We start from the raw sequence: 26,765 nt of genomic DNA, 5'->3' as shown, positions 1-26,765 counted from the left end.
ATTTCTGTATCCCTTTGGGACACTCTTCTTTCCTCACCAACAAGGCTCTGGCAAACAAACTGCATTTTCTGGATATACATGACTGGAGTAAATGCCATGGACAGCCATTAGCAGAGGAGGAACTGGGAGAACAGTTCCCAGCAGCAGCAAAACACTTCACACATTCAGCCCACCACATGATGGAACTCCAGAGAGACAGGCAGGGGAGGGAGAGAGACACTTAGGCAATCCATCAATGTTGCTTTATTAAAATCTTTATTCACACAATGTTGCTTTATGTGGGATCTGACCCCGGGGGATAGGAGTAGAAAGTCATGATTGCATTCTGTTTGCTTATTAGCAACTCCATTTGTGCAGCAGCTCCCAGGGGCCTCCTTTGGCACATCCAAGAGGGGGGTCTGTTTCCAGCATCCTGCTCCAGCTGCTGCACTAAATAAATTACCTTCTTAATAAATTAGTACTTTTGAGTTGAAGTTTGTTTGGCAAGACACACTCCAGTTCATCAGCTGCTGGAAGGGGAGCTGACTTGAGTGTCTCCTCCCCCTGATGGCTGACTTGGGAAGGAAGAGGTAAATAGCAGATGGCTGATGAGGCTCTTTAATTAGTTCTTGATTTCTGTGCTTCCAGTGCTCTGATATCATTGACAACCACGACACAACCAGTGTGTAACAGCTGGGGCCAGTGGGTGACACATGCACAGTGAACAAGAATCAGAAGGTGTCTGGAAAAGCTCCTCCCCAGAGCACCTGCCTTGCAAACAATGTTATTTTCAGAGATTCAAGCAGACCCTGTAGGCACGTGGGTGCTGCTCCTCATTTCCTTTGCATTGGTTACAATTTAAACTCTCTCAGGGTTCTGTGTTCAAGCAAAACCACCAGCACTGCCAAAAGGGCAGAAATTGTCACAAGGCCAAAACCAGATCTTCCCGATTTTGTTTAAGAGAGGAATTTATTTTTCTTTCCTGCTGCAGCACACCAACCTCCAGTAGTGTTTACAGCAACAAGAAGCATCAATATCACAAATAAAAAACCAATCCCAAAAAACAACCATTTCCTGCTTCCTTCTACTGATAATGCTGGACTTCATGCCCTTTGTCCACAAGTAAACCAAAATAAACCAATACCCTGCTTTAAATCTTTGACATTTATACTGGGGAAAAACTCATCCAAAACTCATCCCCAAGTTCCATCTGACAGCAAAAGCTTTAGCTTAGAGCAATATCTAAGTCCTCAACATTAATTTAATTTTAAAGACTGAAAGACCTTTTTTTGAGCCCATTATTAAATCAAATGTAAATATCAAGAGTGATCATATAGAAGTCAAAAATTAAATTTTGGTAGATCCCTCCCAAAATATTAAGAGCTCATGTTTAAGCTCAAAGAGAAGAATATGCTTTTAGAAATGCTACAAGCCACCAATCATGTGCTTCCCTATCTTTCCTTTGGTTAAATCATCTGAAATTTCCTGGGAAACAGCTTAAACCAGCACTTGCTCCTGCCCCACAGGCATCACCCAAAGCGTGTTCTGTTATCAGGTGACAGAGGCAGGAGCTTCCCAGTGTCCGCAAAGCTGGCTGTGTGTCACCACCCTGACTAAGAACTCCAGTAAAAAACTCCAGATCCCATCCCATCATCTCATTGCTCTATGGCATCTGTGACTGTGGCCAAGTCCAGAAGAGAGCAAGAATAACAGAGAATTCAATCCCAGGTAAACAGTCACATTCTACTTTCAAGATACTCTGCTCATGCAATGAGAAAATGACTTCAACAAAATAAACCAATGCCTGCATTTTTCAGATAAACTCTTTCCCTGACACCTCCTGGATCAGGTGTGGCCAAGGTGCAGGAACAGAAAACAGCTCTTTACCTGCCTGCCACACTGCAGTCAGTGACAGTGACAGGAAAATCTAAGAAAAGGATTCAAACTGACATTTTGGTGCTCTTGCTCTCAAGTTCAGTAACCTGTAATCACCAGGGGAAGGGAGCTCCTTCCTTACAATAAGGACCATGCTGGCTGAACACTGATGCAAAGCTGTCCATTTTTCAAACAGTGATGAAGCTTCTTCTCTTCTTGAGACATAAACTAAGACTTGCCCCAAGGTGATCAGTTTTATGACACAAACTGAGCACAGGCTGTAGTGCTGAAAGACAACAGGACTAGCACAAGATGAGTGCTGCAAGTCTGTTCTGAAAAGCCAGCTTTTCTCTATCTATGGCAAAACCATTAGTGAGGACTCCTGGATGACCATCCCAGGCAGAGCATAGCAGTGGGGGTTGCAGGAAGCAACTGAGGAAGGCAGAAAACCTCCTGGAAGTGGTCACAGCTTCTGAGCTCAGCCACAGCCAAACCAGGTGAATGTGGGACCCCAACACTGGTGTCCCCAGAACAGCAGTGCTGAGCTGTGGTCACAGGGAGCAGCAGAAAGCTCTCTCAGGTGAGATGAAGAAGACAGACCACAGCTCAGGGATGTCTGCACACCTCAGGCTACTGCTGGTGACGGGAAGTCCAGCAAACACCTCTTCCCCCAGTCCCACATGCCCAGAGGCTCCACAGCACTCAGGGCTCATAGTAAAGCAGCCTGACCTCACTACACAGAACTGCTGCCAAGGACAGATTCTGTCCTCCTCAGCTACAAGAGAATGAACATTTGGTTATAATGGACACAGGATTGCAACGATGTTTTCTCTACTCAGACCAGATTAATTTAAAAAAAGAGGGGCAAGACACATGGAAACTTACTACAACCCCTTAATTATCAAGTGCTGTATAACCACCCTGTCCTCTCCTAAATCTCCAACCCTGTGGATAAACCTTTGATAGGACTTCAGCAAAAACACTGAAGCATTTTCACATATGAGGCAGCTCCCTTTCCCAGCCTTTTATCAAAGAAAAGCCAAGTGAGCAGCAGAGGTCCCCTCTCCCACCCCTCAGAAAATCAGAAGAACATCCCACCCCGGGGGGTGGCACAACTCTTCAGTCCAATAGTTATTTTATTCGCCCCTGCTCGTTCTCTAGAGAAGCAGTAAAATGCCCAACCAGCTCAGAGCTGATTGTGTACAACCCTGAATGAACAAACTTGCCAGAGTAAAGGGGAAAGAGAAGGGGAGGGGACTGTACTGTTCATCTCTGAGGGTCCCCTCCAATCCAGTCCACAAAGGAGTTCAGTATTCCACACTCTGCACAGCACCCGGAGCCGGGTTCGTCCAGCGCGATGCCCACTGCCGGCAATGGACACGCCACAGTGGGCTGAGCCATCCCAGGCTCCTTCCCACCTCTCACTGCCACCAGCCCAAGGAAACAGCCAGGGTCACCTCCTTTCCTCTGGCTCGGGAACTTTCCTGTTCATGTCAGTCCATCTTGGCCACAGCCCTTCTGAACTGATTGTGCTGTTTTTCTATCACTTGCTTGTTTGTTTGTTTTTTAAAAAAGGAGTTTAATCTCGTGTTCCGCTAGGATTACAAGTGAGACAGAGTCATCCTGTCTTCCACCAGCACAACATCCGGCCCAAACTGGTCTGTGCACTGCTTCACTGTAGCCAAGATGCTGAGGAGCCGCTGGTCCAGGGCGTCCAGGTGAGGGGTGGAGAGCACAGGTGAGATGGGGTCATGTGACATGGCAGTTTTTAAGGCAGACTTCAGGACTCCATTCTTCAGGTAATTCAGCCTGTTCCAGGTAGAAACCCGGATGCTGCAAAAGAAACAAACAGACATCACCACACCAGGCTCCTGCTGCTCATCAAGAATGGAGACTCATTGCAGAAGTGGGTTTGGGATGGCAGGGTCTAGGTGGAACTGCATCATAGACAGGATCTAATGAAATTTGAAAATTAAAGGTGATGAAGAGTCAATCTGATGTGACATAACTCTGATGTTACACAGAATGCTTCCAGCTGAGAGCACAGAAGGTCTTCAGTCCTGAGGCCTCCCAGACGCAGTTTGGAAAGGAGAGAAAAGAAAGGAAAATCAACAAATTCAACAAAGGCCACCTCAGGAAGAGCATCACTGACCAATAATGAATCACAAAGGACAAAAGGCAGTTGACCCAACTTCCAAGAAAGAGAACACAGCAGTGACCTTTCCTCTTCACTGGTCACTGAGCTCGTTTGTGTCAGCCCATCTCAGTTCTCATGTTCTGTGAAGCCTCCTGGGATTCTCCCCCAAACCTTTCAGGGCCAAATCTTTAGCATCCCTGATCTAAGCTCTTGGGTGTGATGGCTTCCAATAAAACCAGCAAAATAAGAAAGTGTTTGTTGTTGTTAAAACAATTATGCAAATTAATTATCATGTGGCATTTGCCCAGTACCAGAAAGAAGGACAATTGGAAAAGCAGGAAATTGCAAAGTCTCTTACAGAGAAAAAACTTCTCCTCTGGTTGCATTTGGGGGAATCAAGATGACAAAGACTCCAGAAGAATTTCAATAAAGCACGAAATTAAGCATACATTTAAAATTAATGTAGGAAAACAAAAGAATTTAAAAGTTCTTTAACTGTTCTCCATAAGACTTCTAAAAGGATCTTGCAGAACATGGGCCAGGTGTACTGCAACATGCAGGGAGCTGTGCTTAGTGCAAGCAAGATGAGGGCTCAAGCTTTCTGCAAAGGTCCCAGGTTTCAAAGGTCCCAGAGAATTTGGAAGACAGGACCTTTCAAGGACAAGCTTCACAGACAAGCTGCATTTGGAAGGTTTGAAGGAGTTCATGTTGAAGTATCAGAGTCAGGAAATTGATATCTCAGTATTTTTCTTCCTGGAAATTTTCACAGAAGCCCAGAATGGCTTGGACTGGAAGGGACCTTAAAGAACATCTCATTCCACCCCCTCTGCCACAGGCAGGGACACCCTCTACTAGATCAGGTTGTTCCAGGCCCTGTCTTACCTGGCCTTGGACATTTCCAGGGATGGGGCAGCCACAGCTTCTCTGGGCAACTTGTGCTAGGGCCTCTTCAGAGGGAATTATTTCTTCCCAATATCCCATCTAACCCTGCCCTCTGTCAGTGTGAAGCCATTCCCCCTTGTACTGTCACTGTAGGCCCTTGTCCCAGGTTCCTCTCTGTTCTTTCCTGGAGGCCCCTTAGACACTGGAAGGTGCTCTGAGCTCTCCTCAAGGCCTGCTCTTCTCCAGGTTGAACACCTCAGCTCTCTCAGGCTGTTCCAGAGGAGAGGTACTCCACCCCCTTGGAGCATCTATTTCCTAATGAGAAGTAGCAATTGCCTGGTAAGAGAGTGGATGCAGAAGAGAAATCAAAAAGTCACAGCCTCTGAAAATAAAACCACAGCTCACAAGGCCAAAGCAGAAACAAAACTTTGCAAAGAAACTACACATTTTACTTGGGAGGAGCCCCCTGAGCAGGCTGAAGGTTTCTTTAGAAGCCATGTTTGAAATTAGTAAATTGCCTTTATGAAATTGCCATCCTTCACTACTATCAGGAAGAACTCCAGCTGGGATGTGAATGTTGATTTGTCAGGAGCTGGATGGGACAGCTGCAGATGCAACGTGCCTGTCACACTGACTGTGGGTGGAGCTGAACCAGTGACCTGGAGGTGAGAGCACTTTCTGCAGCCAACCCTCTGCCTCCATGAAAATGGATTCCTCAGCTTCTTGGGCAGAGCCCATCCATCAAACAGACAGTATCTCAAAAAAGTACAGCACTGTGGACCTGAGCAAACCTTTTCAGGTTGCCAGAAGGCTCCCAAGTTAATGATACTGCAAACCTAAGGACAGCAATTACATAAGTAAAGTGAACAGCACCCCTGTGTTTCACTTACATGCAGCACTGATAGAGAGGAGCCAGGATGCTTCTTTCATCCAGGGCAGGGTTTCCAAAGCTGAAAAGCAAAATGCAAACCAAGTGAACCAGCTGAACTCCTAAGGTTGTTCTCAACATAAAGAGCTTTGTAAAGAATTCAGAGAAATCAATACTAGGCAATTTCATGCTCCAAGAGATCAAATAATTTAAATAACAATATAAACAGTCCAAGACCAGTCACAGATATAACTTTCATCAGCATTCAGCTAAGCAGGTTAAACAGAAGCAGCACAGTATACCCAGTTCTTTATCAAACCAAGGCACCTTAGAAAGGCATCTCAGAGGAGTTTAGAAATGATGCAGGGGTAGGGAATAACTGCTATTCTGGGCATGCAGAATGGGAGCTTTGCCTGTCTGACACAGCTGGGCAGAGAAGGAACCAAACAGCAACAGTTCACTAACAAGGTGATCAACTTAAACATTTCAAGCCAGAAGGCTTCCGTAGTATTTCAAGCTTCATCCAAACACATGCTGGATTTATTTTTCATAGAGCTTCACCTTCCTCATAATACTGTTTTCAACTAAGAACTTCCCCTTCAATAAAGATAAGTTGCTGCAGGGGCCTGACCTTATGCTGCCCAAATAATTTTGTTATTCATAGCTTCAAAACTCAATAAGCTCCCAGGGAAGTGGTCATGGCACCAAGAAGCATCTGCTCTTACTCACATGGTTTAGTTTTAGGTAGCCCTGTAAGAAACAAGGAGTTGGGGTCAGTGATCCTTATGGGTCCCTTCCAAATTGAGATCTACCATGGTTCTATGAAAAACTGTCCCCTACTCATTATTTCAAAGGCACTGAAAGTAATTTAAAATTTTATTATAAATAAATCACTTAAATTTTCAAGAAAACAATTTACTGTCAGCCTGCAAAGCCCCACCACAAATATTTTCATAATGCTATAGGAAAGGACCATAACAAAAGGACTTGACCCCATATTAATTTCCAGTGACTAATCCATTACTTTCCTTCCTCCTAGCACATTGTCAGTGAGGAACAGAAAGAGCATTATTGCCAAATTCACCTAAAGCAGCAGTAATTAAGCAGTCCCAAGGTGGAATGCATCCTGCTGTCATACTAGAACAGGCTGATGACAGGAAGGATGGATGGAAAGACGGAAGGAACAAGAACCACTGTACAAAAGATAAATGGGAAAAGAAAGGTAACTCCAAGCCTTCCAAGGACCTCCAAGGTCCCAAGTGCAATGTACACTTGGTACAAGTGGTGTGCAAAGCCAGAGCAGAGCCTGCCACAGGAACTGCTGGTCCTTCACAGAAGGGAAACTCACTGCCACTGCACATGGGAGTGCCCACCAGAAAAATAAATAATCCAGAACTGCTGGACTAAATTATGAGAAAGGCAAATAGACAACCTTTATATGTTTAAGAAAAATTAATCAAATTGTTATGATTTAAACAAGGTTGTGTCTTCAATATGATTTTTAAACTGAATTATAGTGGACAATAAACAAACAAAAAAAAAACTATAGCAAGGACAGAAGAACTCATATTCTAAACACAGTTTTAAAACATTTTTTCAGGTAAGAGTTAATGCCCACATTTAGAACATCATCATTTTTGTGTTTGGTATCACTTCTACCTCCATTCTAAACTTTAACCTTTCAAAGCCAGGGTAGGCATATCCAGAAGGCAGGGAATGCCAAATTATTCAGAAACATATTTTAGAAAGATCTGCTTTTATTACAGCACTCACTTATACTGACTGGTGATAAATAAAAAAGCAAACTTTTCAATCTTCCATTAATTAAAAGCCTAAAAGGAAAGGGCACTTCTACGGATAGGAGGAGAGACTTGAGCAAACCTTTGAAAGTTGCTTTGGGAAATATGTGTTAATTGGGGAGTTTCTGTAGCTTGAGTAGGACTTTGCCAAGAGAGAAGAGTACCTGGAGCACAGAGCAGAATCACAGAGTCCTAAAATGGTTTGTGTTGGAAGAGTTGGGTTAAAGCTCATCTTGTTCCACCACCCTGCCATAGGAAGGGACACTTCCCACTAGACCAAGGTGCTCCAAGCCCTGTCCAGCCTGGCCTTGGACACTTCCAGGGATCCAGGGGCAGCCACAGCTTCTCTGGGCAACCTATGCCAGGGCCTCCCCACCCTCACAAGGAAGAATTTCTTCCTAATATCTGATCTAAATCCACTTTCTTTCAGTCTGAATTCATTCCCCCTTGTCCTGTCAGCACCACAGCCCTTGAAGGACCCTAAGATTTGGTAATTTCTGATAAAAAGGGAATAGACTATTACAAACAATACTAAAGAATAAATTAGAGAGAGAGAGCGCCGAAGCAGATAAATGCTCTTGCAGCCAGCACTGGCAGGCCAGCAGGAGCGTGGCCAGGCTCACCTTTTGGCATTGTCCAGCAGGATGAGCATGCTGGCTCCCTCATCGTCCTGGAAGCTCTCGTAGTGGTGCCGGTCGGCGTTGCCGATCAGGTAGTCGAAGACGGCCGTGTCGATGATGTCCAGCAGGCGCGGGCCCGAGTCGTACGGGGATGTTTTCTTCACGGCGTCACAGTAGCTCTCGTCATACTCCCACCTGCAGCCAGAGGGAACCAAGCAGCTTCAGGGAACCAGCCCGACACAGCAGCAGCAGCTACAGCTGCCCTGGGTCACTTCAAGTGCACCAAGAAAGGGCAGCAGCCCAGGCTAGACCAAGAAGAGCTGCCAGCAGTGTTTATGAGCAGAGTAAAGCCTGCATTAACATCCCAGCCTATGGAGCAAGCTTCAGTTCAAAGATACACAAAATCATCTTCCTGTGGAAAACATAGTCAGAGTTTGCTTCCTCACAACTCCACAGTGGCCGGGCTATGTTATGGGAAGATTACTGCCATGCCTTGCCTCCCTCAACTTCCCAAGGAACACTTCAGTTCTGTGTGTGCTTCCATTGCCTTGAGCTGCTTCCATCTAGCTTTCCAGCCATCCCCTTTCTTTTTCATTTTTAATGGGACCCTCTGTGCACAGAAGGGCTTCACAGTGGTCACTCTCCCTCACTCACAGCTGTCTCTTTTCCTCCCCTCCTCCTTTGCAGAGTATCTATCTCACCTTCTTCTCCACTGACATGATTTCAAGCTTCCCTCTTATCTCCTTCTCCACGTAATCTCATAACATTGGGTGTCATGTTTCAATTTTCCAAAGCTAGGATTTTAAATTTCCTCATTTTCTTCTTTACAGCTTTCAAAGCCATTCAACACCACCACCAAAACAACCAAATCTCTGGTGTATATCCTTTCCATCTGTCAACCTAAATAACAAGGACATCTTCCACGTAAGGACTGAAACAATCCTTCACAAAATAGCAGTTAAATTGGAAATGCCTTAAACCATCTGTGATTTGGAAACAGGGATGGAAGAAACAGAAGCTGGAGAGACTTTCTGACATGCTCAAAACTGCAGATAGTCATAAAAGCAGGAAGATCAGAATTTAATGACTACAACTGCCACATATCCCACTTCATCTTCTAGTGGTCTGGAACCAGATATCCCAATATCCCACCTTTCTTCCAGGTATCCAAATCAGACATCTTAAAAATTTATCTTCTCAATGTTCCTAATAACAGGTCACACATGCTCCTCAAACACTGCGCCTAAATCCCCCTAGGAAGAGGGATCTTTGCACCAAGGTCCAACTCACACTCAAGGTGTAGCACAAATCCACACAGCAACTGTCTCAGAACCTCTTCTCCTTGTTCTGGATACATTTCTTATGCTGCATCCCACTCTCCCTCAAGTGTTTCATTTTCTCTCATTTTACTTCAGAGCAGTGCTTAATCTCCTTGCCACAATTTTTCAGATATACTATGCTCTCTCTCATTTTCCATGCAGTCTTTCAAGAGAGACTTTTATCCAACACTCATTTCTGATAATTTATATTGTATTAGCACAGGCCTTGGAAGGTCAGGGATTTTGTCTATTACACCTCCATTAAAAATTACACACACTAATGTGCCTGTGTGAATTATGTTCAAAAGGTCAACTCAAAACAGCAGCTAGAGCAGGAAAAAATTCTTACAGAGTTATTTTTTTCACAATTACCAGGCACAGAAAAAGGAGAGCATGACACCAAGAACGTTTAATTCTGATCTCTTAAAGTGAAATGTGCAGCATGACATAGTGAAAAACACCAGAACCTTGTAACCTCATCTGAAGGAGGCAAGTGTGAGTTTAAATACACCAAATATCAAATCAGCACAGGAATCAAGGTAAACCCCTGTGTAAGCAGGCAGGGTGTGATGAAAAGGAGCCTCTCAACAGGAGGAGCACCTCCAAGAAACTCATCCTGTTCATCACTGCAATATATCATGCACTGAACACAGCTGATTTTGTCCTGCTGGGAAAGAAAAAACACCTGCTGCTCAAAATTCAATCTGTGCATTTTATACCCTAAAACAATTCAACAGAGCCTTTGGATGAGATTCTTTCTGAGAGCAATCACATCATTGAAAATCAATGGATACTTTAGATAAAGTACTCAAAATCTCTTCTAATCACTTTCAACTTCAAGACAGATTCAGAAAAATTTACTAAGCTCAAACCCATTTGTTTTGGTCATGGCAAAAACATCCCCACCTGAGGAACTCAGATGTGTTACATCTGTTGTAGAATGCTGCTTAAAGAAGGACAAATGTGGGATTTAGCATTCTTTACATGCTGAGCATACTCACCAAATACTGATGTCATTCAAAGCAAAGGACTTTCCAGGGTGTGTTAATGTGGCACTGCCTGAGCTTTGGTAACAGGGGAAGGCCACAGGTTTGGCTTCTGTGAGAAGCTGCTGGAAGCTTCCACCATGTCTGGCAGAGACAATCTCTGATGGCTAGCAGTGGAAGCATGACAAGTGAGTCCCCAGCACAGAACCTAGATGGGATTGACCTCTGGGCACTGTGGGATCTTGCAACAGTCTTTGAACTGGTGGAAGTTGACAATGGTACCTACAAGCAGCAGCTTTTCTTCTAGTCAGAGAAGAGGAGGAAGTGAAGACATGTGAGTGAAAACAATATGGAGACACCAAGGCCAGTGGAAAAGAAAGAAGGGGAGATGGTGCTCCAGGCATCAGAGCCAAGATTCCTCTGCAGGCTGTGGTGAGGACTTTGATAAAATAAACTGTTCCCTTCTAATGCATGAAGTCCATGGGGGATGCAGAGATCCAGGCATAGCCCATGGGAAAAGGGCTCATGGCTGAGTGGGTGGATGAGAAAGCTGTGGTCTAGTGAGAGACCTGAATAGAGAAAGAGGGTCCCTGCTTCCAGAGAGAGAGAGAGAGAGCTTGCTTGCTCTCTCCTTGCTCCCAGACTGGAGCAGCCTATCCTTAAAAGACTACACCCGATGGACAAGTGATCCACACCACAACAGTTTTAGGATAACTGTTTGCCTGTGGAAGAGACCCCATGGCATAGCAGAGAAAAGGCTCCTCTCCCTGAGTGAACAGGAAAAGATCTCCAATGATGAACTGACCAAAACTCCCACGCCCTGTCTTCCTGCACTGTTGGTGGGAAGGAGGAGGGGCTGGGGGGGGAAAAAGGTGTTTTAAAGGCTTATTTTACTTCTCATTATTCTCCTCTGACTCTGTTAATAATAAATCTACTTTATATCTTTAAATTTGGACCTGGTTTGCCCTTAGAGTGTTTTTTTTTCTCCTAGTCATTATCTCAACTCATGAGCCCTTTGTTAATTTTCTTCCGTCTCCTCTGCCCAACTGTAACAGAAGAGGGTAAGTGAACAACTTTTGAGAGTGCCTGGTGTTTGGCCAGTGTCAAACCACGACACAGGGCCTAGCTTAAGTTAAACCAGTTCCACAACTCTGAAAACTGACTACAAGGATAATGAAATTAGGTATGGGACAGTGCTGCCACATTTCAGGGGCCACAGCATCAACAGAAGGTCCAGTGGCACAAGAGAAGAATCTTAGCTTGCCCACAGACAAGATTTTCAGAGCTTGGAGTGACTGCATTGTGGAGTTCTGTTCCAGCCAAGATATAGGAAAAGGACAGTGTTTAGTACTGTGGAAAGCAATGAAGATTTTTTTTTCTTCCTCATTTTAATTTACATTTTATTCTGGACTTCTCGGCTTCTACTGTTGGTATTAGAGGTGTGCTAATGGCTTGGCTATTAGATGTGTGCTTGGCTTCTACTGTTGTGCTAAGAAAGCTGTCAACACAACTGTAGGTTTTGAAAGCACTTAGAGCTCTTTAATTAACCAAGGGTCATTTTAGTGCAAATGATCATCTATAAGGAATGACACTGCCACCTTCTCATACCTGGCAAGTTTGCCCTCCCGGTAGGTCCTGCCCCAGGGGTGCCGGTGTTTCTGGAGGGGCCAAACGTCCGGCAGCCACAGGGTCACTGAGCCCTCCATGATGTCCCCATCTGCACAGGCTGGCTCTGTCTCCCGACAGTAGTAGCACTTCCCATAGAAGCAGGTGTTATTGCCTTAAAAAGAAAAATGAAGAGTTATCAAATTAAGAGGTATTAATCCAAGAAATCCAACTGAAATTCAGGAGCGTGTTGTTGCAGCAGAGGCTTCCCCGTGACAGGATTTCACTGCGCTTGTCTTCGTGGTTCCTGTCTCTGAGAGGGAGAGGCTCGAAAGAGATTACACAGACATCCATTAATTCAGAGCAATTAAAGAATAATATGAAAAGGAGAGAGCAATTGTAATTTCTAATGACTTTATCATTCTGAGAAACATTACACTCTCAACAAATTTTTGTGATCCTTTCCTAGTCCTGAGGACCCTGACTTTGCAATGTTAACACTGCTTGTTTTTCACATTTCATACTTCATGTGTCAGATTTCCCACTTACTTGAAAAAGCTGACCAAAAAGAGGTAAGTGAAAAGAGACACAGCAGAACTCAAAGGGATTTGGTGTCCTGAGACCTGCCACACATCTCAGCTACTTGAGCTGACTGGCAGAGGAGACAGAAACAAGTATCATTCTCACATGATCTAGCAATGCAGATCTGTCAAAGCTTCATCAGCATCTTCTGCCAGGAGAGGAGCAGCAAAATGCTCCAGCCTTTAGTCCACTAACACTGATGCATCCTGTATTATCAAGTAATCTGGAACAGCCTGCATTAGTAGTTTCAGTTTAACCTTTTCTATCCTCCCCTTCTTAACCCACCTTTGCTTGAACCATGCCAAGTTAAATCCAGGTCCATGCTCACAGATGTTGCTCCAAAATATTCTTTAGCTATGTCTCACTTAGTTGTGATTACCCTCTGTCCTTTCTTCCTTTGGTTCTACATCCAATATCATCCCCAGAGCAGGCTCAGCTCTCTAAATGCCATGTTCTTCTTTTTTCACCCTCATACATCCCTGCCTCTCAGCCAGCACTCCTTTGGAGCCCTCCATGAACACCCTGTGCTCCCAGTAACCTGTCAGACAACATGAGGATGTCACAGATCATCACCAACATAGAGCTTGCAGACCAGATCTCTTATTGGTACGGAAAGCCTGCAAGTCTCTCCTCCCATCCAGGGGCTGCAGCAGATCTAGCAAGAGACAGAATTCTTTGAGATTCTAGCTGTAACTCCAGTAAACATGCACTGAGTATGAATGAATTCTCTCTTCTTCAAAATCTCAGGAACTTGGCAAAATTTGGCCTGACAAAAGATCATAACCTCCTCCACAGATCCACCCATTTCTTTAGTTCCTGCTTTGCAGAACAGCAGTTCCAAGGAATCTAAGGAGGAGCAATGAAAATTTCTGGAGCCTTACTTCTCAAGTCACCACTGCTGCTAGCAAACAGCTGGGCTATCTTGGCTGAAACTGGAAAATGTAAAGCCTGCCTGAGGCAGGAACCCCATGTGAATGCCAGGAGAGGCTGATGAGGCTGAGCTGAAACTTTCATCTGGAAGTTGCACCTTGTAAGTGGTAGTGTCAGGCAGCAGGTGAGACTGCCAGCAGGGCTGCTAACAGAAACATTAACAGTGGTAAGGAACAATCATCTCTGGAGCCTTCTGATCAGGAAATGAAACAAACAAACAAAAGAGTAATAATTGGATGGTTTTTGAAAGCCTGAGGGAGTTAAGGCTGCAGCATAAGTAATTTCTTGGTGCTTAATGACCACCTGGTAGGAGTTCACATTAATAGCTTCTATTATGTGTCCTTCACAGCATGATTACTGTAAACAACACAGGGAAGTTCTGCCATTGGTTGTAAATGCTCTGCAGGCTCTGATGCAGCACAAACAACATCTAATACCAACCAGTGTGTCAGGTCTATAAATTATCCCAAATCACCACTCTCTTCACATTAAATACAACTTTATTCTTTTCTTTTCAGGCCTAATCACAGACTTTTCTAACCACTTTTGACAGCAGACAGAAAATTCTTACTCAAAAAATAAAAATCCCATCTGTAACAGCAGCATGAGGGAACATTACTCGAAGAAAACCAAGTCCTCCTCCCCCTCCAAACGGGGTTATCCAAGATCTCTCCTGGCACTGAAAGAGCTTCCTGCATCATGGTTAACTGCTCTATAGCTGTGTCAGGCTCCCACGGCTCTTTTCTCCCATTAAGCATTTTTCCTTCCCTGGGCAGTACAGCCCATGGGATGCACTCACCCACAGTCATGAAGGTGCCCAGGAGCTGCTCCGTGGCCACGGGTTTGATCTCCGTGCGCAGATTCACGAACCTGCCAACCACCAGCGGGGCTCGGCGAAAACCCAGGATTCTGATTTGGGGTGAAAAAACACTGCCTGAGAATTTGTAACATAGGCAGCAGTTCAAAATTAAAACAAAAAACCCTCACTGTCTCTGTCAGAGATTATAGAGACCAAAGAGTAAAGCTGAAGCCCTGCAGCGACCTCCTCTCTTCTCTGAGACAAAGGAAACACATTTTTCTTATGTGCCTGGATGTTAAACTTACTTTATAGGCCATCAGTGACACTCCTTTATTAAAGCATTTGCAGCAGAGCAACAGAGGATGCACCATGCTCCAACTCTCAGAACTCAGACCTCACACCAGAAATATCCATCATGTGTCTGAAGCAGGCTGAAGCAGTAAAACCACACGGCCCATGGGCTGGTCACCTGGAAAGATCATTTCTAATTTGTGGGAGCCACTATCTATTAAAATGTTATGCTTAAGCCCAATTCAATTACACTTGAAAGCAACCAATCCAAGAGTTGTTTTGTTTGGCACACCGAAGGAGAAGGGAAGAGAGAATGGTAGAACAAAAGTGAATGCCTGAGCAGTGCCTGGAAAAACAGAGGTGGGAAGAACAAAAATAAAACTCGCAGTTACAAGATCCAGGTTCCACTCCCATGTCTGCCACAGCCTTTGCTCTGTGACCACAAGTGACCTGGGTGTTTGTAATGGAATTTTAAAAGGGCTTAAAGAAGTAAAAAGATCAAAGGAGTGTCAGCCCCAACTCTCTTAATGCACTTTTGACACCCTCTGGATAGTCTTTGCATCTCAGAGAAAGATCCTGAAAAGGTATTCCTAAAGAATAAAGAGGTGCAGAGCCATGGAGAAAGACCAGAGAAAAAAAGCACACAATCATGACCAAATGGACAGCAAAGAAGAGTTAAGTGAGATTTGGACACTTGAAAGAGGCTTTAATTGAATGTTCAATCACTACTTTTTCAGGGACCCTGAAGCCTGTATGCTACTTGAAAGCACAAATGGACTGACATCTGGCTCCATTATCTTTTATCTTCTTAATATACCCTGATTTTGGCCCACCAGCACAAGCTGGCTGTAGCAGCAATGGGCGTTACTCAACTAGTTATCATCCTAGATATTCTATTTCTTCCTAGAATTACTGATTTCTACTGCCTGTGCAATGAGTTCCACAGGTGAATCAGGACTAACAGACATCTCTGTCACCACCTATGAGTTTAGTCAGAGTGATAAGGCTCTTATCTATGTACTGAGAAGGCTCAGTTTCAGTTTAACCATTCTATCCTTTGTTATATTTGTCCCTCCTTATTCCTTTTCTCAGGATTTTATGTGTTTTCACCTCCAAATCTTCCTATGAGGAAAGAGAGATTGTGCTCATTTATGTTATGTGAAATTGCAGCTCTAACAGCATTTCATAACTATTGACATTCAGTGTCTGGTGTTTTCTGTCCCATTCTTTGAACATCCTGTAATTTTAATTTTTTCCTGTAATTGCACCTCCAGCACAGGTCCACAAAACCACCTGGGTACCCCAAGCACAATTAGGACATGAATAACTGGATTTCCTCTAGGATGCACTGATTCCTATTTACTCTAGACTAAATTGTTATTCTAGACATTAGTCTTGACTTTTTAGTGAACTGGACATGAATTTAGCACATACATTTACTATTTCAGACTCTTCCACAGCTCTTTCTTCCCTGTAATATTAACTAGAGTGGTTGCAGGGCTCATTCTCCTTTCCAAACTTTACACAAATATCTAAAATGTTACACTCTTGAACAGATCTTAAGAAACAAAGTTTCACAGAATTAGCTAATTCTTATTTTGACTTCAATGCAGTAAATAGGCAGGTCAGAGGTAGCTCCCATCTGAGGGTGCTACCCTCTTTGCATTCTTCAAAGAACCCCTTTTTTCTGGTATTTTCCACAGACAATAAAACCAGGTAAAGCAGTAATTCCATACCTATCCAAGTGAAAGGCTGCCACTTCTGCATTGTGTCTGTCATAGCCAGCGTAGGGTTCTCCTTCCACTATATAATCCCTGGCATATCTGCAATTGAAATAAGTCAAATGAAGTGAGTCTGTGTAGAATCCCTGTCAATTTTGCTGTTCAGAGTAACAATTTAATAATAAAGAGTCTCTGGGTCACTTTGCAATTGGCTGCCAATGGGAGAGTGGAAAAACATCAATGAGATTGAAGTGTCCAGACTGTTGAAGGGGTAAATAAGGAGGAAAGGTCAGTGATGTACAGTGGTCTCCAGAGCTTGGGAAGCAGCTCACATTCCAACTAATAAATTTTAATCCAACCATATGCCAAGTCACATCTTAGAACAAAGAGCACAGACCCTGCTATGGAACAGGGGGCTATTTATACTGGAAAGCAGCAACTCCACAGATGATTTTGGGGTTAGAAAGAATTGCACATTAACAATTCTCAAATATAATCTTATATTGTGGAAGAGGGGGCAAATGCAATCTTTAGTAGACAGAAAATCACAAGCAGGAACCTGAGGACAATACTGGGTATAAACAGAGCCTTTATTCTGGCAGAGAAGAGACATAACAAACAGCAAAAAATAGAAATTAGGCACTCATTGCAACAACAATGGTGTATTTTGGTGAAGTGCAAGGCTTTTTGCTCCCCTTTTTATCTTTTAGTAGATGGTACTTAGTCAAGGCAAACACCAATTTCTCAGAGGCCTGACATTTGTATCAGTGTAGTTACTGCTCTAGCACCACACTGCAGCTGAGTGTGAAACACCACAATCAATACTGAGCAAACGGGTGAAATGCAACATGTTTTCAAATAAAATAAGGCCAAATGAGGTTACTCATTTTCTTATTTCCATCTATATATCAAATCGTGTAAACTGGAGTCTTTCCAGCAGAATTTGTGTTCAAGCAGTAGCAACAACAGTGTAGGAGGAGGCACAGAGCTGGACCTCGGTGTTTTAGCCTTGCTCAGGGAGGATGCGGGGTGAGAAGACAGATAAGACAGCCCACTCCCCCAGGCTGAGCAAATGCTCCAGCTTCTCTGCAGGGCAGCTCAAAAGAGAATTCACCAGCGCAGGATTCCTGCCAAATGGGAGCTTTCACCAAACCAGCATCTTCTCTTACATATACCACCAGATGTGATGACAGCAAGTATTATATGTTGGTAAATAAGGCTGAATTTCAAGTAAATTTGAAGTGAGACAGCGAATCCTCAGAACAGGTCCTCGAAGGCAGGTCTTTGCTATGTGCTTACAGCTGGCTTTTGGAAACATGGTCATATTTTGAAAGCTGCAGAGCTAAAATTTATTAGTAAATCCTGACCAAACTCTTTGTTTCCATCCCAAGTTGGCATCTAGTCCTTTCTAGAGCAAAAGTAATGAGGGAATTCCTTCTCTCCCTGCTGTTAAGTTTGCTCAGAACTGTTTTTAGCAGTAACTTTGACAGAGCTTTCAGGTCCAAAGCTGGTTAAATAGACTCTCTTGCAGTGCCAGAACAGGACTCTGCCCAAAAGCCTGGCTATTCAGCAGTCACAAACAAAACATGGGTCTACCAGGATGGCCAAGGCCACCCTAAACATTCCCAACTGCACATATCCTTGCTGGAGCTCAGAGCCTGTGTTTGCCTGCACAGACAGGGCATTACAGAATGCAGTTTAACTCTCAGTTAATGCTCGACTGCACTCCCTGACACAGAAAGCTCTATGGGAATGCTGTGAATCCCCAGTGCTTCCACTGGAGGAGATGGCTCTTGTACCACCAGGACTTTGTGTGCAAGGCTGGCACTACCTGGGCCTGCAGGGGAGCTCCAGCCAGGGCAGGAATTGGCTGTACAGAGATTTTTTTTCTCATTCTCTAATCATAGAATCACAGACTGGTTTGGGGTGGAAAAACCTTTCATTCCAATTCTGCTGCCATGGGCAGGGACACTTTCCACTAGACCAGGCTGTTCCAAGCCCTGTCCAACCTGGCCTTTGAACACTTCCAGGGATCTTCCTCTGGACAACCTGTGCCAGGGCCTCACCACCCTCACAGGGCAGAATTTCTTCCCAATATCATATCTATCCCTGCCCTCTGTTAATGTGAAGCCATTCCCCTTGGTCTTGTCACTGCAGGCCCCTGTGCTAAGTCCCTCTCTATCTCTCTTGAGCCCCTTTATGCACAGGAAGGGGCTCTAAAGTCTCCCTGGAGTCTTCTGTTTTCCAGGTAAACAGCTCTAGCTCTCTCAGCCCGATTCAAAGCAGAGGTGCTCCCACCCTCAGAGCATCTTTGTGGCCTCTGCACTCACTCATTAACAGGACAGGAAACCTTAATACCTGCTTAACGCAAAATCTTTTTCTGTGATGACACTTCTCATTTGCAGTGAAATCTCCTAAAACACACCTGGACTTACTTTTTAACATCTTCCTTCTCCTTTTCCCCAAAGACAAACAGTTCAAACAGCTTTATAGCCAAGATTCTTCAGAAACATTTAATCATGTCAGTTTTTTTCTGAGGATCACTGTAAACCGAGGCCATACCAAGGAAGTATCACTACCCTCCATTCTTATGTAGCTCCTCCAGTACTCTGTGCTGGCAGACAGAAGGCTCAGGGGCCCTCACTCTGACCTACCCAAACCATTTTTACAGCCTACATTCAACTACACCAGACACACAGATGTACTTTTAAGACCACTGCTGAGTTTCCTTCCCTCCTTCCCTGCTCCTGAACTGCACCCTCTCCTGATAGTCTGACACAACAAGGAGGCAAAACTCATCTCCAAACTGCCAGAAGCTGCACTTCCACGGTCAGGAAGATACGGCTCAGAAACCAACCGGGGGTGTAACCAACATCCCTTCAGGATTGAACACAGGGATTGTTCTTTTAATCTAAAGACAGGCTGAATCAAGGCTGTACAGCCTGAGAGACAGCTAATGTTACTAGAGCACCAGCAAGGTTCTGTTCTGCCTAAAAAATAACAGGATGGTCTTTCCACTTACAGAAAAATTCGTAACTTAAATGTTAATGTGACAGCATGGAGAAGAATAGTATATGTAAATGAAGCAGTTGTTAAAGCATCAAAAGTAGTATTTACCTCTTGGGCTTGAAGACAACCTTCTGTCCTCCTTCAAGTATCAGCAAAGCTTTCAGTTGAGTCCCTTTGTAGCCCACATCAGCTTTGATGATCTTCTTGGTGGTCATGGCGTGCATGACAGCGCCCAGCTCGGGGGTGTCCTCGGGGTACACCTCGCGGGGCACCACCCACTGCGCCGCGATCTCCCAGGGCGACTGCAGCGTGTGCTCCAGGCGCGGGTCCAGCGCCACGCGCAGCCCCGACAGCATCCGCTGGAACGCACGCTGGTCCTCCCGGTTGGCAGCCGAGGTGTCCAGGTTGTCGATGAGGAAAACCTTGGTGAAGATGAAGATGACGAGGAGGATGGCCAACAGCACAACTCGCTGCTTCAGCTTCATGGTGCCTTTCAGCCCTTCTCCCCTGATCCTTTCTTCCAAGTGTTACGGGAAGTCTGTTGGAGATCAGGGTGAGGAAGGGGATGTTAGTTGATGAATTTCATGCCTAACTTGCATTGTAAAAGATGTCTCACCACTGAAGCATCTCCTGGTACCCCTAAAAATAAACAAAACACAAACTTACAATCCCGCAGACCCCACCAAACTCAAAATCAAGTTTATGCTTGGAATGTAAGCCTGCATTAGTGGAAACCTGTATCCTAAAGCCTGAACACTTGTGTTAAAACACACTGGCTTTGCTGCCCTTCTGCAGCCTGTCTGTGATCTGCACGGAAGAGGAAATTGCCAGATAGCATCTCTGCACAGCTGAAATCATAGCAGCTGCAACCACCACGGGCAAGACTTTTGCAGGGAACTGTAGTTTAACATGATTGCTCCAATTTCACATGCACTCTTCCACTGGTGCGAGATCCCATAATTGCTGGTGTCCTAAAGACCAATCCCTCAGAAAAGCTCCCAGGTAGATTTTAAGACAGCTCACAACAGTGAGAACAGCTGCACAACCTTCTTTCTTGAAGGTACAAGACATAAGGACAGAATAGACTGAATTGTTTATTGCCTTTCATTTGCTGCCACTATAATTTACTCGACTTTTTTTCCATTCTTAAAAAAATATGAGCTGAGGTAGGGGGTGACATCTTTACTTCCTCACAGTTAACTAAGTTCCTTCTGCGCTCAACTGTAAAACCCACAACCACAGAAAATATACAAAGTGTCTGCAATCTCAACCAAATTAACTAGAAAAAATATTCCAGACCACTTGCCTGTTCTCACATCCTCACCTACAACAGTTAAAACCACATCTGTTTCTAGATTTACAGTGGGCTCCAAGACACATCTGGCCCCTCAAGAAGCCTTGTCCAGGGCAGTGTTTGGCTGTAAGGACCAGAGAATGCACCATCATCTGTATTGGGTTATAAAGACAGAATTACCTTCCTAGTATTAGCTGAATGCAGTCAAAAGCCAAAGAGAAAGGGGACATGAGGCACACCTCTGAGGGCACTGGGAGCCAGCAGGAATTTCTCTTCACCAGCCACAGTGATCATGCAAACCCCAAAGAACACCCCGAGCTGGGGGAGGACTGATACAGAAAAGCCTTCTCATGCAATTTAACAGTAAGTGTATAAATCAGCCATAATTAATCATGGCACTGGAAAAAATGAGCTGCCACAGGCTCCTTCACCAGCAGCAACCACAGGACAGCCAGGCCATGCCTGGTGAGGCACACACAGGTCACAGCCATCAGTGCAGAATCAGGCTGGCACGGTGTAAGTGTCAGTAAAAAAGGACACGCAAAGCCACAGAGGACTCCACAGCACCCAGAACAAATTTACATGAGGTCTAGAGCAGACCCACCCAGCCACACAGCTCTCCCACATTCCTGTCAGCCCTCACAGCAGGACAGAGACCCCAGCAAGGACAGAGGGTAGAAGCCTCTGGGATGCTTCAAACTAGAATTATCGTCTCCTGTTAACTGTGTAATACTGATTTTAATCTGTTGGAAAATAAGTGCTTGTGCTCATGCTGAAAGAGAACAAATCACACGTTTATATGAAAATTAGAGCATATTATTATTCTTCATCTAGTTCTGTTTTGGCAGCCTGTCCTTCTCTAGACAGCACTGCCACCTGCACATTACCCACTGCAAGCACAAGAATGTGAAGCACAGACAAGGAAGATGCACCTGACCCAAGAGCTCTCACTCCTGCAGATACAGATTCACCCAGGAAGAGATCCTTAAATAACAATCACATTATTCTTAACTTAAGCAGACAAGCAAAGTGGATTGGTTGCACCTGCACCCTCTCATTTTAACAGCATAATTCAACTCTTTAAAACTACTAATTCTGAAACATTTTGAGTACTGCTTCCATTCATTTCTAAAATCCATTAGTTTGTAAGGAGTTAGGCAGAAGAACAGAGGTCATCTCAGAACAGTTACTCCTCGCTGTGGGATATGTGTATGTGTACACTCACATTTAAAGAAAGCCTCTCAGTACAGTGCTGGCTGACTAAAGCTCAGGGCAGGGTGTTCCACACCTCTGGAGCTCTCACTTTTCTACACCGATTTCCAGGAATGCTGAGTTTCTCCAGAGATACTCTTCCTAGGACTCAGGGGGAGAATACAACTACAGTCACTTAAATTAAAGGTAATTTACTTTTGTGACAGCTTTGAAACTAATTTTGGCTGAAACCCTCCAATGAGGTAAACAGAATTTACAAAAATACATAAAATTCAATATTAACTATTTGCTGGTGAGTTGGCTCTCACTTTTTAGTGACATCTGAGGACATGAGTCATTGGCTGCTTTCCTCCAACAAACACCAAAGCACCCCCCCCGAGGTTGCCATGCAATCAATTTCCCAATGCTCCACCCACAGCCTGCACTTTGCTCCTTGGTGCCAACATTACACTCTCTGCTCTGCAAGCCAAGGGAATTGAATCCTTTTATGAACAAGTTTACCACGGACAGCAAGAACTTGAGTTTACTGTTCTAAATTGAAGATGGAAAGGGTGACAGTGTCAAGGCAATGTAAGAAAATATTTATGCCATTTTGGAAGAAAGTAATTTGAAAAAGACAAGTCTTTGGCAAAGTCTTGGATTGGAAAGGAAGATTATGAGAACTCCAGAAGTGTCAAGCTGGCCCTGGAATGAGGTCTGAGATGAGAAAAGTGAAATAACAATACACCACCAAAATTTTAAAAAGGAAAAAATAAGGTGAGTGTGAGCAGAACTCTGAAACGAACAGCAAAAGGGTCTTGGACAATGACAAAAGTAAACTAAGCCAAAAAGAGAAAACAGCCAGAAATAAACAGCCCTAGCAGCTTTTTAATGCTGTAGTCAACTGCAAGGTTTGCATAAGAAATGCTTTTTGTTTTTTCACTACCTCTTTGGGAAATTTCCTGATCAATTCTTTCTCTTATTACAACCAGGTCTGTATTCTCAGCAAGTATGAGTCTTCCAACTCAGTATACAAATAACAGCATCTCCTCAGTATCATGGTGGGGTCACTGTGCACACAAACACACGAACTAAAGCATGTCTTCTGGCATTAAATACCAATATCAGACCACTTCACTCCTAGTTCAAAAAACAACATGCAATTTGCCTGTTACAAAAATTACAGATACTATAAGCAGCCTGCAAAGTTACCAGAAAAATCCCACCAGACATTTTTTATTAGAGTCACAAAATCAATGGCATGCCTCATATCACAATATTATTTTTATATCATAAAGCTTTTTAGCTGCTATGTCAAAAATACTTGTGTGCACAATTTGCCAGGATTTCATTATGCTCCAAGTCACAAATCAGGTCCGGGGGCAGGCAAAGGTTTAGTTTGGCAACATAAGTACACAAAAAATCGTAGCTCAAACAGACACTGATCTGAAATGGATATGGTGAAAGTAGAGTCTAATTCCTGTTTAATGCAAGGGGGTTTTCTTATATACACTATACCTTTTGGGATCACCTATCAAAAGGCCTTTAGAAGTTCTCCAGTAAATCCCAGAAAACGCCTTGAAGAAACATCGTACACAGTAGTGACATTTTCCTCTTCCCAAAACATCCTTCAGTCTCACCAGATCAATCTTCCTCCCCATCCTCCCCTCTCTGGCCAGCTCCTTGGTGGCTCATGCCTCCCTTCTCTGTGTGAGCCTTGTTATTCCAGTTTCCACAGGCAGGCTCCCACAGACCTTTCCTTGGATTTCTCAGACTCATTCTGTCACTTCCACTCTCTGCATGCTGCCTGCCTTGTGTACATGTTTAGTCATCTAGTGCTCAAGGCTTCCCACGTATTTACTTGTCTGCTGTTTCTCCATCTCCTTTCCTCTTAAAACCCTTGTTATCTACAGGCAAAATCTGTGACAGTCTACACTCAAACTTTCCACAGACACAACTGCACCCCTGCTTGAGAGCTACAATACTGATATATATGAAAGACCACGAGCATTTTAACCACTGCAGTATCTCTGCCTGCAGCTGCAACAATCAGTAACTGCCTGAAATATTTTTACACAGCTTTGGAAAGAAACAAAATAATTTTGTCACTCTCTCTGCCCACCATGGCCTGTTATATCCCTTAGTAACTTAAGAATCTGTCACCGGCATTTCTGTCAAATTTATCAGAGGACTATTTGCATGAGCTTTACAAAAAACACAGGCCAGATAGAGGACAGAAGCCTTGAGAAGCCAAGGACAACTGGGTAAATATCCTGAATCTTTCCCAGCTGCCGGCACAGCAAACAGGAACACCTGACTCAGATGGCTGCACAAATAAGGACAGGGTGGGCTGAGATACAGGCAGCTCCTGGGTGCAGCCCTGGGGAAGGAGAAGCCACCAGGCACTGAGGCCCGTGGGAGCCAGGCAGGAGCTGCTGGGGTAGGATGTGGCAAACAGCTCCTCAGGAAACCAGGCTGCATGAATCCTCCTTGCAGAATGACTTTCCACCAAGCACTGTTTGCTATGGAAACAAAGTTTATATAAACACACTTTTCACTTAGATCCACCAGCTAATTCCAAATGCATCTGAGAGGACAGTAGATGTTTTGAAGACAGGGTTTATGCGTTTATTGGAAGCTGGCAGCTGAGGGTGCTGCAGGAAGGGCTGCAGCATTGGCTCAACAGTTGTCTGCTTGACTTGGCCATGTGGGCAACCCACAGGCACAGAGCTGGTAGGGGCAGGGAGGAATTGGGAGCACTGAAATGGGGAATGGTACAGGACAGGGGCTGGAGCCAAGGGTACTGATACAGACAGTGCTGGGACCTGGTCAGAAGACGGCCAGAACAACTCTCCCTTGTTCCCAATGCAGTTACTGACATTCCCCCTGACCACTACAGGTCAATAAAGCCAGCTGGAAATGCTTTAGGGAGCCTTGCTCCATTTGGAAATGGAGCCAAGGCAGTGAGAAAATTCTGCAGTTTCCCTTCTCCACTTGACATGTTTATTCATCTCCTACATAAGACTGACATTAAAAATTTAACGAGGGTCCATGTACCCATCTGGATTTTAGCAGTGATGAGCCTGTCTCTGCTGTAGGATGGTGCCAATCAGCCTCCCCCACTCCTGAGGAGAGGCAGTGGGATTCTGGTGTCAGAACCAAGCTGACAACTTTGTACCATGAAGCAAAATAAACTTTGTACCTCAAATGGAGGCAAATCTTGTAGTGACTATGTAGGTCAGACTTAAGGACACGACGACGGGTGCATGGAGTAATTTTCAAATTAAAACAACACACAAGAACATCTGTTCTGTAATAAATACAAGGTGGAATCTACTCACAATGAATCCACTGCAAACCTAGGATCTACATTTTACTGTTTACTCTGTTTGCTCAGCCCCTAAAGCACTATGGATGTTGTAGGGCCTCAGAAGGTACAACCAAACAGCTGCAGTGCTTATGCACATCTGTATCCAGAAAGGATCCAAAGAGAGATATCTTTTACAAAGGGCTAAACCCATGCCTTTGACAACCACAGTCAGCACGCTTCTATGGACGCACACATTGTATTTTTCCATCAGTGGACAATGACCTTCGCCAAGCTGTGACTGGCACTGGGTGAGAGCCCACGGTGCAGACGGCTGCTCCCAAGGGTTAACAGATGGCCAGAGAGGCTTCACAGCTGTACGGGGCTCCGTCCCCAGCTCAAAGCGAGCATCCAGAAGAGGAATGAACCGCAGGAGTGCAGATACAAACTCCCATCTGCCAGAGCTGCGTCCGTGCAGCCCCGGCCGACCACGGGCGAAGCCGGGGGGTGTCCGGGGGCTGGAGCCGCGGCTCAGGCCGGACCTGTCAGGAAGGACGTGGAGGAGCTGGAGCGAGTCCAGAGAAGGGAACAGAGCTGGGGAAGGGTCTGGAACACAGTCTGGTGCTGAGGGAGCTTGGGGGGCTCAGCCTGGAGAAAAGGATGCTCAGGAGGACCTTACTGCTCTGCACAACTCCCTGACAGGAGGATGCGGCCAGGTGAGGGTGGGCTCTTCCCTCAGGTAAAAAGCGACAGGACAAGAGTACAGAACCTCAACCTGCGCCAGAGTAGGTTCGGGTCGGACACAGGGAGGAATTTTTTCACGGTAAGGGTGATGAGACATTGGAACGGGCTGCCCAGGGAGGCGGTGGAGTCACCGTCCCCAGAGGTGGGTAAGGAAAGCCTGGACGTGGCACTTGGTGCCATGGTCTGCTTGACAAGGTGCTGCTGGGTCACCGTCTGGACTCGACGATCTCGGAGGTCTTTTCCAGCCTCACTGACTCCCGGATCCTGCGATTCTCCCGCCGCGGTCCGGCCGCAGGGGCCCCTCCGGCGCTCCGCGGGGCGCAGCCGCCCCTCCGCCCCCCCTCCCTCCCGCCGCCAGGCCCAGGAGCCCCTGCTGTACCCGCCCCGGGCCACAGCAGCGCCGCGTCGCGTCCCGTCTCGCTCCCGTCCCTCAGGCGCCGCCGGCCCGGCCCGCCCGCCCGCGCCCGCCCGCTCGCGCCCGCCGCACTCACCGCGCCCGCCGCCCGCCCGCCATGGCCCGGCCACCGCCGGCCCCCGCCAGCCCCACAACATGGTGCCGCCCAGCGCCCCGCTCCCGCCCCCCAGCCAATGGCGCCCGCCCCGCCCGCCGCGCGCCGCCCGCCCGCCAATCAGCCGCCAGCGCTACCCCGGCCGGGGAGACGCGACCGGGCGCCTCCAATGGGAACGGCGAGGAGGGGGGGGGCTGTCAATGGGGCGGTGGCAGTGGCGGCGGGGTTAACCCTGGCCCGGCCGGTGCCGCTGCACGGGTGCGGGGAAGATCCCCGGCTTTAGGGTGAAAGCGGGCGAATACACATTTGTCACACACG

General features: G+C 45.5%; 1 protein-coding gene across 5 annotated transcripts; it reads right to left on the bottom strand.

Annotated features, from left to right (window-relative positions):
• Positions 1 to 220: 220 nt before the first annotated feature.
• On the bottom strand, positions 221 to 26,504 carry FAM20B (FAM20B glycosaminoglycan xylosylkinase). Of its 5 annotated transcripts, none has more exons than XM_059854637.1 (8): positions 26,430 to 26,504; positions 19,511 to 19,940; positions 16,409 to 16,495; positions 14,382 to 14,491; positions 12,074 to 12,245; positions 8,164 to 8,355; positions 5,764 to 5,823; positions 221 to 3,687 (listed from the first exon to the last, which is right to left on the bottom strand). In XM_059854637.1, the coding sequence occupies exons 2-8, from the start codon at positions 19,885 to 19,887 to the stop codon at positions 3,456 to 3,458; spliced, it is 1,230 nt and encodes a 409-aa protein (XP_059710620.1). In that variant the 5' UTR covers positions 19,888 to 19,940; positions 26,430 to 26,504; the 3' UTR covers positions 221 to 3,455. The 5 variants fall into 5 exon arrangements, with proteins under 5 accessions (XP_059710620.1, XP_059710619.1, XP_059710621.1 ...); XM_059854636.1 differs by having other exon boundaries at positions 19,511 to 20,041; positions 26,430 to 26,479; XM_059854638.1 differs by lacking the exon at positions 26,430 to 26,504 and adding an exon at positions 25,480 to 26,147.
• Positions 26,505 to 26,765: the final 261 nt, after the last annotated feature.

Source organism: Haemorhous mexicanus, chromosome 9 (assembly GCF_027477595.1).
Source record: "Haemorhous mexicanus isolate bHaeMex1 chromosome 9, bHaeMex1.pri, whole genome shotgun sequence".
NCBI lineage: Eukaryota > Metazoa > Chordata > Aves > Passeriformes > Fringillidae > Haemorhous > Haemorhous mexicanus.
The sequence above is the reverse complement of the archived record's forward strand: the minus strand, read 5'-3'. Positions and strand labels throughout refer to the sequence as shown.

Coding starts and splice junctions, on each gene's coding strand:
- FAM20B (XM_059854637.1), bottom strand. CDS start 19,887: ATGAAGCTGAAGCAGCGAGTTGTGCTGTTGGCCATCCTCCTCGTCATC. Junction 14,492..16,408: donor GCAGCCTTTCACTTGGATAG/GTATGGAATTAC, acceptor ACCCCAAATCAG/AATCCTGGGTTTTCGCCGAG. Junction 12,246..14,381: donor GGGCACCTTCATGACTGTGG/GTGAGTGCATCC, acceptor TTTCTTTTTAAG/GCAATAACACCTGCTTCTAT.